Source organism: Stenella coeruleoalba (assembly GCF_951394435.1).
Source record: "Stenella coeruleoalba genome assembly, chromosome: 5".
In the NCBI taxonomy this organism is placed as follows: Eukaryota; Metazoa; Chordata; class Mammalia; order Artiodactyla; family Delphinidae; genus Stenella; species Stenella coeruleoalba.
This window is the reverse complement of record NC_137150.1, coordinates 115,622,306-115,640,250: the sequence shown is the minus strand read 5'-3', so window position 1 is coordinate 115,640,250 and position 17,945 is coordinate 115,622,306. Positions and strand designations below refer to the sequence as shown.

Genomic DNA, 17,945 nt, shown 5'->3' with positions numbered 1-17,945 from the left:
AGAAACATGAAAGGAATATTTTCTTTTCTTTTTTTTTTTTTGTGGTACGCAGGCCTCTCACCGTTGTGGCCTCTCCCATTGTGGAGCACAGGCTCTGGACACACGGGCCCAGCGGCCATGGCCCACAGGCCCAGCCGCTCCGCGGCATGTGGGATCCTCCCGGACCGGGGCACGAACCCGTGTCCCCTGCATCGGCAAGCGGACTCTCAACCACTGCGCCACCAGGGAAGCCCATGAAAGGAATATTTTCAAGTTGAAAGAAAATAGTCAAAGATGAAAGAAATGAACACTATAAAAGTTAAAGTTAAATCAAATGCATATTTATGATTTAAAAGTAATAATAAGTATGCCTTGTGGGGTTAATAACATACTCTATGTACAAAATATAACATAGCAATAGTTCAAGGATAGGAGTGGTAAATGGAAAGAAACTCTAATCACATTTAAATAAATGTAAATCAAAAGAGTAACATGACTTTTTGCTGTCTGTTATAAGTTGAATTGTGTCCCCCTCCCAAAAAAAGATATGCTGAAGTCCTAACCTTCAGTACCTCAGAGTGTGACCTTATTTGAAAGTTAGGATTGTTGCACATGTAATTAGGTAAAATGAGGTCACAATGGAGTAGAGTGGTTTCTCAATCCAATATTACTGATGTCCTTATAAGAAAATGGCCAACTAAGATACACTGAGACACACAGAGAAATGTCATATGATGATAATGTCATGTTCTGTTACTGAGAGTGGTATGCTAAAATGTCCATCTATGGTTCTGGGTTTTACTGTTTTTCCTGTATGTGTTTTTAAAGCTGTGTCAATTTTAGCTTTACATATTTCAAAGCTCTTTTTTTAGGCATATGCAAATTTAAGATTGCTGTTATCCTTTATTATCATGAAATATTCCTTTTTACATCTAATAATACTTCTTGCTTCAGAGTCTACTTTGTCATAGGGCCATAACCAGAGTGCAAAATTTAAGGAGACACTGATTCTCTGGTGCGGACTCTGCACTTGCATTTTTATTTTCTTTCTATTAATTGGTTATTAATAACTTTTATGATATTTTAATTAGGTTGTAAATATTTATATTTAGAGGAGCTCTCTATAAAGTAAGGAAGTTAATCTCTCTTGTATCTCATGTATGTTTAATATTTCCTCAGCTTGTCATTTGTCTTTTGACTTCATATATATTTATATATGAATAATTTAAAATTCTATATAATGAAATTTCTCTTTTTTTGTATAGTTTTGCTTCACAATTTCTGGGTTTTAAGTTTTAATTTGAAATACCTCTTCAAATCCCAAGTTAATGAATAAAACCACCTATACTTTTTGAATTAAATCTTTCATCCATCTGGAATTTATTTTGATGTTAAAGTAAAATATCTCTATGGTTAATGACATAGCCAATTGTTCCAATAAAACTTATTGGATAACCCATCTCTCCCTTTCTCCTCATTTTAAAGGAAATGCCACTTTCTTCTTTGGTCTATTTTCTGTTTCCTCTATAGTATAAAGTTGTTTTGATTTTTGTAGCTTTGTTATTTATTTTAACATGTGAAAGGGCTTTCTCATTAAATTCTTATTCCTAAATATTCCAAATGAGTTTTATTGTCATTTTGTCAAGTTATAAAATATCCTTCTGGCATTGTATTTGATATTTCATTGAAATTAAAAATATAAGGAGAACTGCATCTTTAAAATAGTAACTCCCTATCTCACAAATTATGGTCTCTAAATACCAAATCCAAGCAGAGATCCTTGGAGGTATGGCTAATAATAAATATGAGGCAAAAAAAAAGAATAAGGGGATCCTGAGGCATCTTTTCAGAGCAAGTAGCAAGGAAATAAGTAAAGCCTACTAGGGTTGTGGTAAAAGCACTCAACAGTGAATTTTGAAGAGGCTGCCACTGGCCAAAGTTAAGAAAATCTAAGTATTAAAAGGATAATAATTAAAATAGATTGGAACATATACCACCACACAAAAACAGTAACAATAACAACAAATTAACTGGTCACCACTGGAGGATGCAAGTAAGCTAACTGATTATTTTTAAAAGTAGAAAGTAAAGAGAACAAATCAAGCGTTAATCTTGCCTTTTTACATAAACTATGCCACTAGGTAATCAAATAGTAAATGAGAGAAGTTCTTGCTTATAAATATATTCCACCTAACAAAGAAGGAAAAATAGAATATCATTGTTTTGCAATGTTTAATAAATTAATGAGCTTGGGCATTAATCATCAACTAAAAGGGAGACAACCAAGTATTATTTGCCTTCCAATAGAAAAACACATGACCAAAGACAAAATAGTCTTGCAAGAACAAAACAAAAAAGAGCCTAAATTCGATCAAACCACCATATCCAACTAACAATCTTTACTAGATACACAAAAGGAACAAACATGTTTATACCATAGAGATGTAATCAGCAAAATTCAGACTATACAAAACCTTGGAGGACAATTTTTTTAAAACTGCAAGTTGTAGACTTTATTTGAATTCTAAGTCAATGGACCAAACTGGAAAACGATATAATATTTATGAAGCAATTGGAAATTTGAGTACTAACTAGATTCTTAATAGTAGAGAATTATTTTTAATATTTGGGTTTGACAATGTGTATTTGCAAATTATTAATTTTTTTTTTTTTTTTTTTTTTTTCCGATACGCGGGCCTCTCCCCGTTGTGGCCTCTCCCGTTGCGGAGCACAGGCTCCGGACGCGCAGGCTCAGCGGCCATGGCTCACGGGCCCAGCCGCTCCCCGGCATGTGGGATCTTCCCGGACTGGGGCACGAACCCGTGTCCCCTGCATTGCCAGGCGGACTCTCAACCACTGCGCCAACAGGGAAGCCCGCAAATTATTAATTTTTAAATATATTTATTGAAATATTTAAAGATAAAAAATATATCTATTTTCTACTAGTTTCAAACTAATATGGAATGGGGAATGGGTGGAAATAGATACAAAACATGATTAGTCACTAGTTGATAATTATTGAATCTAGATAAAGTACATGTAATTAATTTATTTTACGTATGTTTAAAATTTTCTATAATAAATTTATTGAGTTTTCCTATCCAAGAAGGTTTTATCTTTCATTTACTTAAATATATTGTTCTAGTCTTAGGGGAGTTTGAAAGTTTCTCCTTTTATTTTTAAATTTAATTCTATGGGTTTTACCTTTTTGTTTCTACATTAAACAGGATCTTTCCTGCCATATTTTTCTAACTGGTTATTGTTTGCATATAGGAAAATTATTTGTGCACAATATTATTAAAGGAGCCCCTTATTCAATTCTTATTGTTTCTCAGATATTTTTGGTGTGCTAATTTTGCCATGTATATAATTGCTATAGACTGAATGTTTGTGTTTGTGCCCCTACCATACACATATTAAAACTTAATCCCCAGTGTGATGGTGTTATAAGGTGGGACCTTAGGAGGTGACTGGATCTTGAGGGTGGAACACTCCTGAATGGGGTTAGTACCCTTATCAAAGAGACTCCAGAGAGTTCCCTTGTCCCTTCCACTCTGTGAAGACACAAAGACAAGACAGCTTTCTATGAACCAGAAAGCAGGTTCTTCCCGGACATCAAATCTGCCAGTGCCTTGATCTTAGACTTCACAGAACTTGGACTCCAGAACTGTGAGAAGTAAATTTCTGTTGTTTATGAGCTACCCAGTCTGTGGCATTTTGTTACAGTTGTCTGAATTAAGACGATAATTATATAATTAGAAAAGAATCATACATTTTCTTCTTTATTCTTTCTCCAAATTTATACTTCTATTTCATTCTCTTGCACTGGCTGTTAACTCCAGAGCAATGCTCTATAATAGTTGTAAACGGGTATACTTATTTCATTCTCAGTTTTACTGGTAATAATTCTAAGTTTTGTCTGGTTTATTGTTTGGGATATATATTGTTGATCATGTAAGAAGTATTAATGCCTTCTTATGCCTTTTAAGTTTTTATTATGTTTTGCTTTGATCAGAAATATATTTTTAAAAGACAATATGTTACTTATTGGGGACATATGTAATATATATTTCCATTTAAATTCATTGGAAACGTATAGGCAATATCCAAAATAAAAGATATTTCCAAACTAAATAGCAAATACATTTATCAAAGATTCTGAAGTGTAATAGATTCTTTGAAAAAAACAACACTGGCATCAGCTTTTTAGTTACAAACCAAATTTATTACTTACTATACCTCTACATGAAAAATCTTCATGTAATAAATGTTCAGTCCCCAGAAGATAGAAATATATGAAGCCATAACACTCTAGTAAAAGAAAAAAAAGTACACATATTCTGGTTCATTAAATGAGATTTGTCCTGTTATGGCATAATTTTAACAAAGGAATAATTTTTTATGTTCAAATATTATAGTGTTTCATACAGTCTAAAAATGTAATGCACAGTAAGTTGTAATTTCAATATGCTTACTCTTTTAATGAATGTGCAGAGAACTGGATCAATTTTCCATTGAATGAATTTTTCTTAAACAACAACAAGGGCAATTTGTCCTCTGAATTACATTGATATGTTGTAAGATTTTAATTATTTGGCAATGAGTTTCCTAATGGAGCACATTTCTGAAATAATAATGTGAATTACTGGGATATATAATTAGACAATTTTCACTCTGCCTACTATTTTTAAAGATTACCTACCTCTAATCACTAAATTGAAGGTAAGGTTTAATTTATTAAGAGAATGAGTGCTAATTGAGAGCATAATTTTCTTGACTTCTCTTGGCCTTTTATTTTTCTCTCTGTAAATAAGGGGTAGGTCCACCTTGCCCTCTAGGATATTTTCAAGCTATGAACTTCATTTAGTTATCCACTCAAAAATTCTCTCATAAATAGCTACAACTGCATAAAAAAAAAAAAAAGAAAATCTGACAATGTGCCAGTTTTTAGTCTAGCCCATTTATATTTATAAATATAATAAAAATTGATCTTAAATCTGTCATCTGATATATTTTTTGGTTTTACTGCTTCCTTTGTTGATATATTTTGCTATATAGATTTTAAAAGTTTAACTTTAAATTATATATACTGACATTCCTCCGTGAAAAACTGAAAAAATGTACATTTTAATTTTATCCCACTTATTCTTAATAACCTATTCCTTTTTCTATAAGTTTTATCAGTTTTTGGTCCTTCAGGAAGTTGCCTTCATAAACTTAAATGATCTACTTATGTTTCTATTTCTGAAATTCGCCATTCTACATAATACCTATTAACTCCCTGCTAGGAAAAATGAAGAAATCAGTATATCCACATTTCTTTCCATATCCCTGCCCTCATCCTTATTTCCCAACTCCGGTGTTTTCTGTTCTTAATAACATTACTATACCCCTGAGAAACAACTGGGATAGTCTTACCAGTAATTTTTGTTCCTATTAGCAAGGAGGAAGGGGTGGGTGGCAAGGAGAATGGCAATGACCAGTGCCTGCCACAAATGACTAATCCTCCTGATTTGGTTTACACCTCTAGTTCTATCTCTGAAACTTCCACCTCACGCTTTATGATCCAGCAGCCTTCTATGAGATTGCCTTCTGCTCCACACTCTTGGTAATTCAGTTCCCTCTTCCTAGAACACCTCCAGCCAACTGCTTCTTATTATCCCATCAACCCATCTCGTGGCTCCCTTTTACTCTTCAAAGTACTACTTAGACGTATTATCTTCCACCAAGTCGTCTCTTCAAGGTAAAATTATACAGCCTTTATTCAATCCTGTTTCTGCCCTATGGCCATACTGCAATTATGTTACACACCATAATAAATAACATTTATGTGTTTATCTTCTGTCTCTCCTTCTGGTTGTTACTAGTGGCTAACACTGTGCTCAATAAATGTTAACATGATCATTATACCCAGTAATATTCAGGAACTGAGTGTTTGAATTATGCATTCTTCATAAGGAAATGGTAGTGAACACTACTCACTATAGGCACACATGCTTTTTATTCTTTACATTATGACACATTTAAAATATACACGAAAGTGGAGAGCACACATAAAGTACACTAGGGACCAGGAAGCGAGAAAACTCGGGTCTATTTAAGACTAGAACCAGAAAAACAGTTCACAAGTGTCCTAAATGGCCATTGCATGTTAAGTGATTTGTGCATGAAAACAATTCCTGACACTTATAACTTAATTCAAGAGAAAGTTAAGGTATTTCGTTTACGTTTTTCTTTTCAACGGCCCTCTTCAGTGTTAGCAATAGAGGAAAATGTGTCCCTGCTCCTTTGGATAAATCGCATTAACTGAGGATTCCTCGAATTCCTTTTTTCCAAAACGAAAGCACAGGAGTGAGGATCGTATCCAAGTTCCAGGGTCGCCAGCCCCTGCCTCCCTCTAACGCCCGCACTGTGGCAGGGGCTCTTCTAGGGATGCTGGAGCGAGGGGCGGGGGCGAGGGGAATGTTTGGGACAACCCCCCCTCCCCCGCAATCTGGAATCCAGATCGCAGGCAAACGAGAACGCTTTAAAAGGTAGAAAGAACGAAATAACAAACGCTGGATCCTGGGCCTGGTTAGGGACATCACCCTAAAACGCAATAACCTAATGGTGCTCACTGTCCCTCAGGCGAATGGGTCAGGCCGTAACTATACTTCCCAGAAGGCAAAGCGGCGAGGCGGTGCTAAAAACACTGTTTTTACCTCAAGTTGGCTCCAGGCGCTACAGGTTTGGTTAGAAACTCCAGTCCCTCTTGTTAGCGCTCCTCCACCCCAGCCTAATTGGCTCTGTAGTCCGTTGCGTGGGAGGGCGGCTCGGGCGCCCCTGGCAGCGGTTGAATGGGGGCCCTCATGCCCGCGTCCTCACGGTAAAGGAAGTCCTTTCTCTGGTCCGAGATGTAGCTTCTCGGGCCGCGTCAGAGCAACAGGACTACATTTCCCAGAGGAGCGCGGGGCTGCCGGGCGGCGTGGGGGCGGTGCCTCACGTCCGGTACAGTCATCCTAAGCCTCTTCGGCGGGACTGTGATGGCCGGAGAGATGACGATCTTAGGTCAGTGATCAGGAGGGTCCTTTGCGCTGTTGCGGCACCTGAGCGGTTGAGGGAGGCCGGGGTGTTGGGGTCGTTGTTGCATCTGCTGGATCCCGCTGACGCAGCGGGTAGGGCGCCAGAAAGGTGACTCAGAGGCGGTTTGGGGCTGTTCGTGACGCCGGGTTGGGGGGTCGCCTCTAGGAAGGCCCGAGCCGCAGTAGGCCCGGGTAAGGCCGGCGGCGACCTCTGCATGCATCCCAGGGACGTTGGGCCTCGGGAAGGGTTCTTTCCTACGCAACGTCGATTTTTGAATCGTTGGTGGAATTGGGGCCTTTGAGAAGCTGCCAGAATGTGCATCTCCTAGATCCCTAGACCCCTTTGTGGAGGAAGGGAGAGGAACAGCAGCAGCATCCCGAGCTGTAGACTCATGGGATGCTGGATTTTGAGAGAGTCAGATACCTCTTTGATGTATAGTCCAGTGTTCTTTCCACCAATCCGGGTAGGGATTACCCTCTCCGGAGGAGAAGGTGATGAAATGCTTCCGAAAATGTGTACGTAGGGGCAAGAGGAAGGTGGGATTGGCACCTGATGTCATTTCATTATGTGTTGATGAGGATGACCTAATAATTAGTAAAGCCGACTCCTACAAATTGGTGTTTTGAGTTGTATGTAACGTGGATGGACACAGGTGTATAGCACAGCCTCCTGAAACCAAATAACAGGTTAGCTGTAAATACGAATTGACTTCTTTCTCCATCACTTATGTTTACAGTCTGCGTGGCGTTTGTTCGTATTTGGCTTTTTCAGCAATTAATATTTATTGAACAGTCTTCTACTGGCTGGGAACCATTGGTGCAGGGAATACAGCGTGACTAAAACCTGACTTCTAAGAGCTTCCATTTATGTTATCATCAGGGTTACACACTTTTAATTCTTCTCCGAAATATCACCTCTGCAAGATGTCCTCGACTCGTATTTAATACAGAAAAAGTTAACTATGTTCTGTTATGAAGTGACCGTTTAAAAATATCTAAGCAATTTCCAAAATTATTTTAATCCAGTTTATCCATTTCATCCTTTTGAAAGGAAAAAAGAGAGGGGATATAAAGAGTTTCACGTTTACAATAACAGAGCTTTTGCTGTGGAAATTTTAATGCTAGTTTCTTTTTAATAATGATATCTAAAGCTAATTATAAAACTATAAAATCTAAATATCATTTGATCAAGAATTGGATTATATTCTAGCTTTTGCTCCAGATGAATGACTTCTCCTGTCAGCATTAGCACAATTATTATCGAAATGTTTTTATTTTTTATTCCTTTACTCACCCATAAGTGAAGCACACAAACATACAGGGGGTTTTTTGTTTGTTTGTTTTTGTTGTTACTTCATTTTAATTGTATTATAGTCAGTTTGCATTATGAAAAACTTGATGTTTGAGAAATGTTATCGTGAGTACTATAAAAGAAAATATTTGGACAGTATTTTTAGTCTAGTATGGAAGCGTGATAGTAAAGGGATTTTACTGTTGTAATTTTGCACATTGTACTAGTTTGATAAGACGCAACTTGTAATTTGCCTGTATTTCAGGATCAGCTGTTCTGACTCTCCTGTTGGCTGGCTATTTCGCGCAACAGTATTTACCACTGCCTACTCCTAAGGTGATTGGAATTGACCTTGGCACTACCTACTGTTCAGTTGGGGTGTTTTTTCCTGGAACAGGAAAAGTAAAGGTCATTCCAGATGAAAATGGGCACGTCAGCCTACCCAGCATGGTGTCCTTTACTGACAACGATGTTTATGTGGGGTATGAAAGCTTAGAGCTGGCGGACTCAAATCCTCAGAACACAATATATGACGCTAAAAGATTCATAGGCAAGATTTTTACCCCAGAAGAGCTAGAAGCTGAAATTGGCAGATACCCATTTAAGGTAAGTGAAGCCAAAATCTATTTTAACTTAAGTTCAGCATACTGTTTCAATTACTGCTTTGGCTTCAAGTTACAAAACATTCTATTTCAACAGACTCAGTTTGCCTGGAAGTTATATTACCTCATATAACAAACAATCCCACAGCAGCTCCAGGGTTAGCTAATTCAGTGGTCCCGCAGTATTACTGAGGACTTAGGACATTACCATCTCCTCACTCTGCTATCCTCAGAATGTCTGCACAGCTCTTTCATTGTAGCCGGAGGCTAATGAAGCCCCAGTACCTATAGATGAGTGGATGGATAAATAGATATTCTTCCTGTGTTTGTGTGTATACATATTTATATTCATAAAAAGAGATCATACTAGGCATGCTGTGTAATGACTTGTTTGAAACTCATCAATATATCATGGACAGTTAGTCAGTGGGCTCACATCATTATCTTTCATGGTTTTGTGAAACGACTGTTCCGCCAATTAATTGTCCAGTCTCTGTCAGTGTAAGTTTTATTTTTTTCCCTGGTTTTCCACTATTATTGGAGCTTCAGTGAATATCCTTGTACATGTGTGTTTTTACACTTCTCTGATAATTTCCTAAATTTGAATTCAAGAACTGGAATTGATAGGCCAAATGATTGCATGTTTTTAAGTGTTTTGATTTGTATTGCCAGATTGTGCACCGAAAAGTTTATGTGCCCTTACCTATTTTTTAGACTGCCTGTATCTTCACTAGTTATTGTTTTTCAATCTTTGCCAATAGATAAATAAAAAATGGTATCTTGTATTAATTTGCATTCCTGTGATTTCTGTTGAGGTCAGACTTTTAAAAATGTGTTTATTGGCATTTTCATTTTCTTTAGTGATCCACTTCTTACCCTTTGTCCTGTTTTCTTTTGGGGTGTTTATCATTCCCTTAATGACTATAAAATACCTTTGTGATGTGTTTTCAGTATTTTTTCCTTTTTTTTTAATAAAACTGACGTATAATTTTATTTTTGAACTGTCAAGACTGTTAAATTTTTATGTGGTAAAATCATCTCTTAATAATTTTTTAAAAATGTTTTTGGACTCTTACCATGCTTACGGTGGCCTTTCCCATCCTATCCACTTGTACTTTTTTTCTAATGCTTTTATATAAGTATTTGTAGGTTTAGGTTTTGCTGGGTTTTTTTTTCTTTTAAACATTTAAATGTTTATTCCATGTAGGGTTCCCCCCACCCTTTTGGTTAATTATGAAGTGAGATTCTAAATAAATAGATTTTAAAATAGTGGTATCAGTGCTGCTTATTGATTAACGCATCATAAAAATTCTCAAATTTTTATTCATTTTCAAAGGAGCAAAAAAACAATCTCTCCAGGCATTTCTTAGGTTTACTTCTTTGTTTTCTTTTAGCTTCTTTCTTAAGACCCTTTACTAATTTGTAATTTTTCTTATGTAATGATAAAATCATATAAAGCTATACAGTTTCCTCTAAATTACAGCTTTGGGTACATTACTTATTGATCCAAGAGTTATTTTAAAGGTTTTTTTTGTTTGTTTTAAGTTTCTAAGTGATCATGTTTTTTTGTTGTTTCTGTTTCATGATCACTCTGAAGGTACTGGTATATTTGGGTCTTATTTTAAGGACCTTATTTTAAGTGTTCATAGCTTGTTTTTGTTTTCCCCAGGCAGGTAAAATACTTTTTGGAAGGTCAGATTTTCTTAATTGAAAACTAATTATGTAGTCTTGAATGATTGGGGTAAACTTCTTATAATTTCTTAGAACAGACTAATTCTCTTTTACTATTGATGTTAATACAAACTATTGGTGAAACTAGTATATTTTAGAATTAGTCTAATTTTTTAAATGTACAAATGTACAACTACATTAGCAGGAAAAAGATGCTAATACATGTTTCCGTGGAAACAAGAATGTGAGTGATATTGATTCTTAGATAAGAACATATCGAAGTACTAAAATTATTCTTGTTAATATGTACCAGAACATTCTTTCAATTATCTATTACTTTTGGAAATAAATTAATTTTTTAAAAAAGAAGATCTGGAGTCACAAACATGACTTAGCCACTGTTATTCCTTCTATTTTATCATTCATCTTTTCTTTCATTTAACAGATATATATGGAGAATCTTCTATGTTTCAATTATATGCTTAGTAATGAACTTTATTTTTCTGCTCTTATTGAGAACTGTGGAGTGGATTCATTTTATAGCTTTTAAAGTATGACTTTTAATAACTTCTAATCTTAGTAAATGCACTTGCTAGATAACAAATGAATTTTATGACCCTTTAAAGGTAAGTTTTGATTGAATACATTCCATATGTATGTGTGTTAGTGTATGTGTATGTATGTATATGTAGATATATACACACACAGTTTTATATATATATTTTTTTATCTTTGCAAATCTTATTCACAGGTTTTAAACAAAAATGGAATGGTTGAGTTTTCTGTGACAAGTAATGAGACGATCACCGTTTCCCCAGAATATGTTGGCTCTAGACTGTTGTTGAAATTAAAGGAAATGGCAGAGGAATATCTTGGAATGCCAGTTGCCAATGCTGTTATTTCTGTACCAGCAGAATTTGATCTAAAACAGAGAAATTCAACAATTCAAGCTGCTAACCTTGCAGGTAATATCACTTGCCTGAGTTACATTTTGCTCAAAATTTTGTTAGGCTGAAAATCTATAGTAATGTGTGTCATTTGCAAACCACCTAACTAGGCACCTAGACAAACTATATGGTAGATAAATCAGATGGATTTTTATACAGGTTTACAAACAATTTAGAAAGCCCCATGGTGCAATGTAAAATGTGTATATTATGACAGCAGCCTATCAGGCATATGAGAAAGGCTAAGAAAGAACATGGACACACATTAGCAATGAGGAATTTTTTCTTCTAAAATTCTTTTAATGTTAAGATGAATATAATATAATGTTTTTTAAAAATCTGAGGTGGGAGAAAATTCATTCAACACCATTCAGCAAGTATTAAGTGCCTAGGTAAACAAAACAGATAAATCCGTTTTCTCATGGAGCTTGTATTCTGTTGGAGGGAACAGAAAATCAGCCTTGAAGATAAGTATATTATGGCATTTCTTACTTAGCATTATTAACATTTGGGGCTGGATTATTCTTTGCTGTGGGGAACTGTCCTGTGTATTATAGGGCATTTTGAAGCACCCCTAGCCTGTACACACTCGAAGGTAGTGGAACTCTCCCCACCAAGTAGTGATAATTTTATGTCTCCAGATAATGCCAATTGTCCCCAGAGGAACAAAATGACCTCTGGTTGAGAGCCTTGATACAATGTATGTCAGAAAGTACCTTGCCGTAGAAAAAAAGACAGGATAAGAGGAGAGGGTGGGTGATCAGAGAATAGGGGGATTTGCAGGTTTTAAAGAGAGCGGTCAGGTAGACCTCATTGAGAAAGTGACATTTAAGCAGATTTGAAGGAAGCAAGGTTGTGAACCAAGCAGATATATGGAGGAACTGTGTTGTAGGAGAGAGAGTGCCAGTGTAGCAGCCATAAAATGAGAATTTGCTGGTACATAAGAAGATAGGAAGTTGGCCAGTGTGGCCAGAGCAGAGTGAGTGATGAAGTCAGAGAGCTAAGGGGAAGGTATTATGGTCTTTGAATAAATTCTTCAGAGGTTGACTAGTTTCTATGGCTCGTGATACATAAAGCCATGCTACTTTCACGGCCGCTCGTTATGTGTGGCAGTTAGTTTAAAGCAGGAGTTTTGCTCAAGGAAATCTGATCTTTTGCTTGCACATTTACTGTTTAACTTTACCTTGAAGTCAGATTTTGCTGTATATTTCAGATTTGCATTCAAGGGTCTTGCATCTTAAGTACTTTTTAAAAGTGTCATTGTAGCTATTGGAGCCTATCATCTGGATTTTTCATTTTATTATCATTTCTTCTCTGTTTATTCATGTGTTCTTTTTATCAAAAAGTCATTTTTAAAAGAAGAGCACACTAAGCTTACCTCATTTCTATAGCAGTTTGTTACAGTGCATAATGACCAAAGTTTATTTGCTTATTTAAGTTTATTATTAAGTATAATAATAAACTTATTAAGTTTATTCCCAAGTAAAATAGGAAAATTAGAAGAGGCTGAGAGATTTTTAAAAATTAAGTATTAATAAATAATAGAATGATGTATTCCGTGAATCTGGGCCTTTATTTCTTTATACTATAATCTTCTTTTAGAATAATTTTAATGACATCCATTTAGAAGAACGTATATTTACCCATCCCATGTCATTATTTTTATTGGGTTTGTGACTGTGTACTCAGTGGAGTTCACATCAGAGAAGATACTAACGTGTTGTAAGATTAAGTGAGAAGAAATTTCTTAATAGTGTCCTCTCATGATTGTTCTTCCCTCCAACCAATTTTATAGGACTGAAGATCTTAAGAGTAATAAATGAACCCACAGCAGCAGCTATGGCCTATGGTCTCCACAAAGCTGATGTCTTTCACGTCTTGGTGATAGATTTGGGCGGAGGAACTCTAGATGTGTCATTGCTGAATAAACAAGGAGGAATGTTTTTAACCCGAGCGATGTCTGGTAAGAAAAATAGAGGGAGCGTTAAAGAGATTGAGGCACGTTAACATATCTAACGTGTAAAGTGTTCATTTAAAAATTTTTCCATATTCTTTGCGTTCATTTTGGTAATCTTCTGTACATGTAATCTTATGCCACCACTTATTGTATTTATAGCAAAAAGTTAAGTCTCAAAAAATAACTGGACATCCTGTAAGTCAAATAAATATACTGCCATTTGTAGCTAACTGAGCCAGTAGTTTTCACCTCCATGGTAAAGGGAACAGAAGGAAAGAAATTATTTTAAAATGAAGGATGATCAGTTTATTTCATTTAATAATCTGTTTCACAAAATAGATATCTTTAGGAAATCTAATAATAGTATTTTGCATTCTAAATTTTTTTTTAAGGTTAATTTAGTTTCAGGAATTAAGCCTGTGGAGCTTAAGTTACAGGTGGCCTAACTGGACTCCATTTAGAACAAAGTTCAGTTGTGAGCATTTATATTGCATTATTCTTTTCCTAATTAAATTATTTTTTCTACTTTTCAGCCCTTAATCATTTAAACAAAAGGCTTTTTTAAAAAAGAAAATGCTTACTGGTACTTCTTAATTAAAAGAAGGACTTCCTTCTGTTGAAAATAATGACATTTAGTGTTTTTAAATTGCTACTTAAAAGCCGGTCAGTGTTCTCAATTTCTTACTTTCTGCAAAAGTATTTGATATCACTGAGATACTTCCTATTACATCATTTAAACCCGGATGTGCACTGTATTTTAATAGTACACATTTGAATTAAAATCATTTTAATCCAGTTATTTTTAATCAGTCTTTGTATGAATAAAATCTTAATACATTAAATAAGGACTTATTATTCCCAGAATATCATTTATACATACATACTACACAGACACACGTAGATATGTACACACATACACATATATTCATAAATATAATATAAACTTTTTTAATTTTTAACTTAGGAAACAATAAACTTGGAGGACAAGACTTCAATCAAAGATTGCTTCAGTACTTATATAAACAGATCTATCAAACATATGGCTTCCTACCCTCTAGGAAAGAGGAAATCCACAGATTAAGACAAGCTGTAGAAATGGTCAAATTAAACCTGACTCTTCATCAGACTGCCCAGATGTCGGTATTACTAACGGTGGAGAAAAAGGACGGGAAGGAACCTCAGAGTAGTGACACTGAACTGCCAAAGGACGAACTTTCCCCAGCAGACAGCCCCCATGTGAACAGCATGTTTGGAGCTAGCCTTCCTGAAAAGAAAAATGGAGAAAGTCAGGTTTTATTTGAAACAGAAATATCACGGAAGCTCTTCGACACCCTTAATGAAGATCTTTTCCAGAAAATACTAGTACCCATTCAGCAAGTGTTAGAAGAAGGCCACTTGGAAAAAACTGAGATTGATGAGGTGGTTTTGGTTGGGGGCTCAACTCGAATTCCTCGAATCCGCCAAGTCATTCAAGAGTTCTTTGGAAAGGATCCCAACACGTCTGTAGACCCTGACTTGGCAGTGGTGACAGGAGTGGCAATCCAAGCAGGGATTGATGGAGGCTCTTGGCCTCTCCAAGTCAGTGCGTTAGAAATTCCCAGTAAGCATTTACAAAAGACCAACTTCAACTGAATTATGGAGGGATGGTCATTTGAGATCTTGTCTGCTGATCTCTTCCTATTTATCAGACCACCTCTGTCCACTAAATCAAGTCTCTAAAATATCTCACACATTTACCTAAAAGGTAACATTTATATATATGAAATTTTACAGAACATTTTGTTTTAGAATTGAATGTGGCCAGATTGATCCTTGATTTTGGAGAGATCCCATTTCAACAAATACTTCTAAAGTGAAAGAATTGAGGTAAAACTCTTATAGGAGCATAGGTGACTGTATTTTCTGCGTTCTGGAAGTAGATATCCATGTGCACTTAAAACTGTCTTCTATAAACATTGCCTAGTGCCAATTATAGGATTCCCAGTTCTTACTAAATTGTATTAGCAGGAGCTGGTAATTTATTTACTTGGTTATCACATGTAACTCTTAAATTTGAACTATACTTGAAGGACAGTGTTGATGTCAGGTACTTAGAGTGGCTGGGAGATAGTGTTATTAATATAAGCTGCATATATAATATTCAGTAACTGCCATATATAACAAAATTACTTTCACAAACTCAGTATCCCATTTTGTGTCCTATTCCTATAACCTGCGTTCTCCAGACTTTCAAAATATATTTATTGGATCAATTTATTCTCTTTCTAAAATAGCTACAGATTTATTCAAATGTCTCATTACCGATTTATATTTTAGTTCCTTCATCTGCTATGTGTCATTCTCTGCTTGGATTTCCATGATTCTGCATGGTTTGAAAACAATAGAGAATTATTAATTACATTTTAAAAATGTGTTAATGTCACAATAAAGCCGTCATTACTATAAATTTGTTTTGTTATTTAAGACCTTTGTAGACATTGATAAACAGCAGTAATTAGGTACAGTATTTATTTTATGTTTTTGTTTTTGTTTCATTGTTTATTTTCAGTAAGCCCTGGAGAATTTAGCTTGCATTTGATTCAGTTTTACTGAGATTTTTACCCGTATTTAGTTTTGAATGAGGAAAATTGTACTCATTTGTAAAAACCTTGTTATTGTTTCCTACCATCATTTAAAACTAATCAGACTTGGACTGTTTTTAGCCTTAAGGTTAGTGTGTGATGAGAGCAAAAAGTTTGCGAATACTGGAAATAATGTGGAAATCTAATGTGGAAGACAATGTGAAAAAAATGTCCACAAATCTGTATTTGTAGTAGTTTTGGTTTGTTTCCTTTTAGAAAAGATGCAGGAACCAAGAAAGAAAATATAATAGTTTTATTTATGTGATGCCCATATTATTTGAAGATTTTCTTTTTCCTTAATAGAGGCTACTTCCTATCGATATTCAAAAATTAAACTCTGGTCAGCAGTTTTGCTAATATAAAATATGTCTGCTTTATCCATTGTTGAATTTGAAAGGATGTTGAAGTTCCAACCACTGAAAAAGAGAAATAAGCAAGCTCATTTCAGCAACATCAAAACATTTCTGCTTCTCATAGTAAAAATCTGAGTGTTTTTTGCAGATCCTAAAAAAAAAAATTTCTTAGCAATGAAATTGCTGTTAAAACAATTTCAATCAAATACTTTTGTGTACAGAAAATGTCTGTAGTAGGTAAATAGAAAAATATAAAATGTTGACATGTTTTATTTTAGAACTAAATGGAGAAATGCCAAAGAGGAATCCTTCACTGCGTTCTGAAAATATTCAAGTGTTCTTTTGGACTTTATAAAAATCTTTACTAGATTTTAAAATTGAAAAATATCTTTTTGCAAAGGTCTTTAAGAGAAAAGTGTTCAATTTATCAAAATCTCCATAGATAGTAACCAGCTTTAACCTAAAGCATTTTAAGACTTTTTTTTAAAAAGCTTGAATTTTTCCAGTATATGAGATAGTTCAGGACAATCTGTTAACAGTCCTTAGAGGAAACAATTTGCAAAACAGGGCAGCTAATCTCATACTCTAAAATTGGAATTTAAATAATTTGATTGTTTCTGAAAAATAGGCAGTGTTGGAATTGGGGGACATTAGTTTAGCATATTAGAAAAGCATAACTATTCTCTAGTATAGTTATACCTTTAAAAAAAATGTCTTCAATCATATTAGGGGGCTATATATAAATAGTCTTGAAATCAATGTAGTTTATTTAAAAGGTTAAAAATGCATTCTGAAAGGGATCATTTATGCATAATAATCTGAAGACATTTTTCATAAAATACATTTTGGTTGTACATCTTGCTAGTGTTTTTTGAAGTACATAACTTTTAAAATATTAACTGTCTTGTATGATTAGAATATGTGAATGAATAATTTATTTTGTCAGGAATGTTTTGGTATTTACTGTTTTCACTGGAACCACTTATGTATCAGCAGATACTGTTGTGTATAACATGTTCTGAAGATCATAGTTATTGTGCATAACAGATTGTGCCTCTTAGATTTGTGTGTATACAGGTATTTCACATTTTAATGTAAATAAATACCACTTTGCAGTTTGTTTTTTAAATTGTGTCCTTTATTTTCTATTCTGGACTATGCCCAGAGTACATATTTGAGGTATGTAAATAAGAAAGGAAACGGGAATAGAGCTGATCTGATGCTCACGGCACGTGACCTCAGCAGCTATTACCTAATTCCCTACATCCTGAATGTCCCTGGAATTGCTTACTTTTCTACTTACTTTTCTTTTTTTAATTAATTTTTATTGGAGTACAGTTGCTTTACAATGTTGTGTTAGTTTCTGCTGTACAGCGAAGTGAATCAGCTATACATATACATATATCCCCTCTTACTTGGATTTCCTTCCCACTTAGGTCACCACAGAGGATTAAGTAGAGTTC

General features: G+C 35.0%; 1 protein-coding gene across 1 annotated transcript; it reads left to right on the top strand.

The window, feature by feature from the left end:
• Positions 1-6,953: 6,953 nt before the first annotated feature.
• On the top strand, positions 6,954-17,554 carry HSPA13 (heat shock protein family A (Hsp70) member 13). The gene is made up of 5 exons (XM_079922894.1): positions 6,954-7,026; positions 8,597-8,937; positions 11,356-11,569; positions 13,347-13,514; positions 14,473-17,554. Exons 1-5 carry the CDS (start codon positions 7,002-7,004, stop codon positions 15,138-15,140), a joined length of 1,416 nt encoding a protein of 471 aa, XP_079779020.1. The 5' UTR covers positions 6,954-7,001; the 3' UTR covers positions 15,141-17,554.
• Positions 17,555-17,945: the final 391 nt, after the last annotated feature.

What these genes read in the sequence shown, in the direction of transcription:
- HSPA13 (XM_079922894.1), top strand. Translation starts at nt 7,002, where the DNA reads ATGGCCGGAGAGATGACGATCTTAG. An exon ending in CGGAGAGATGACGATCTTAG is followed by an intron (nt 7,027 to 8,596) that starts GTCAGTGATCAG and finishes CCTGTATTTCAG; the next exon opens with GATCAGCTGTTCTGACTCTC. An exon ending in TCAAGCTGCTAACCTTGCAG is followed by an intron (nt 11,570 to 13,346) that starts GTAATATCACTT and finishes CCAATTTTATAG; the next exon opens with GACTGAAGATCTTAAGAGTA.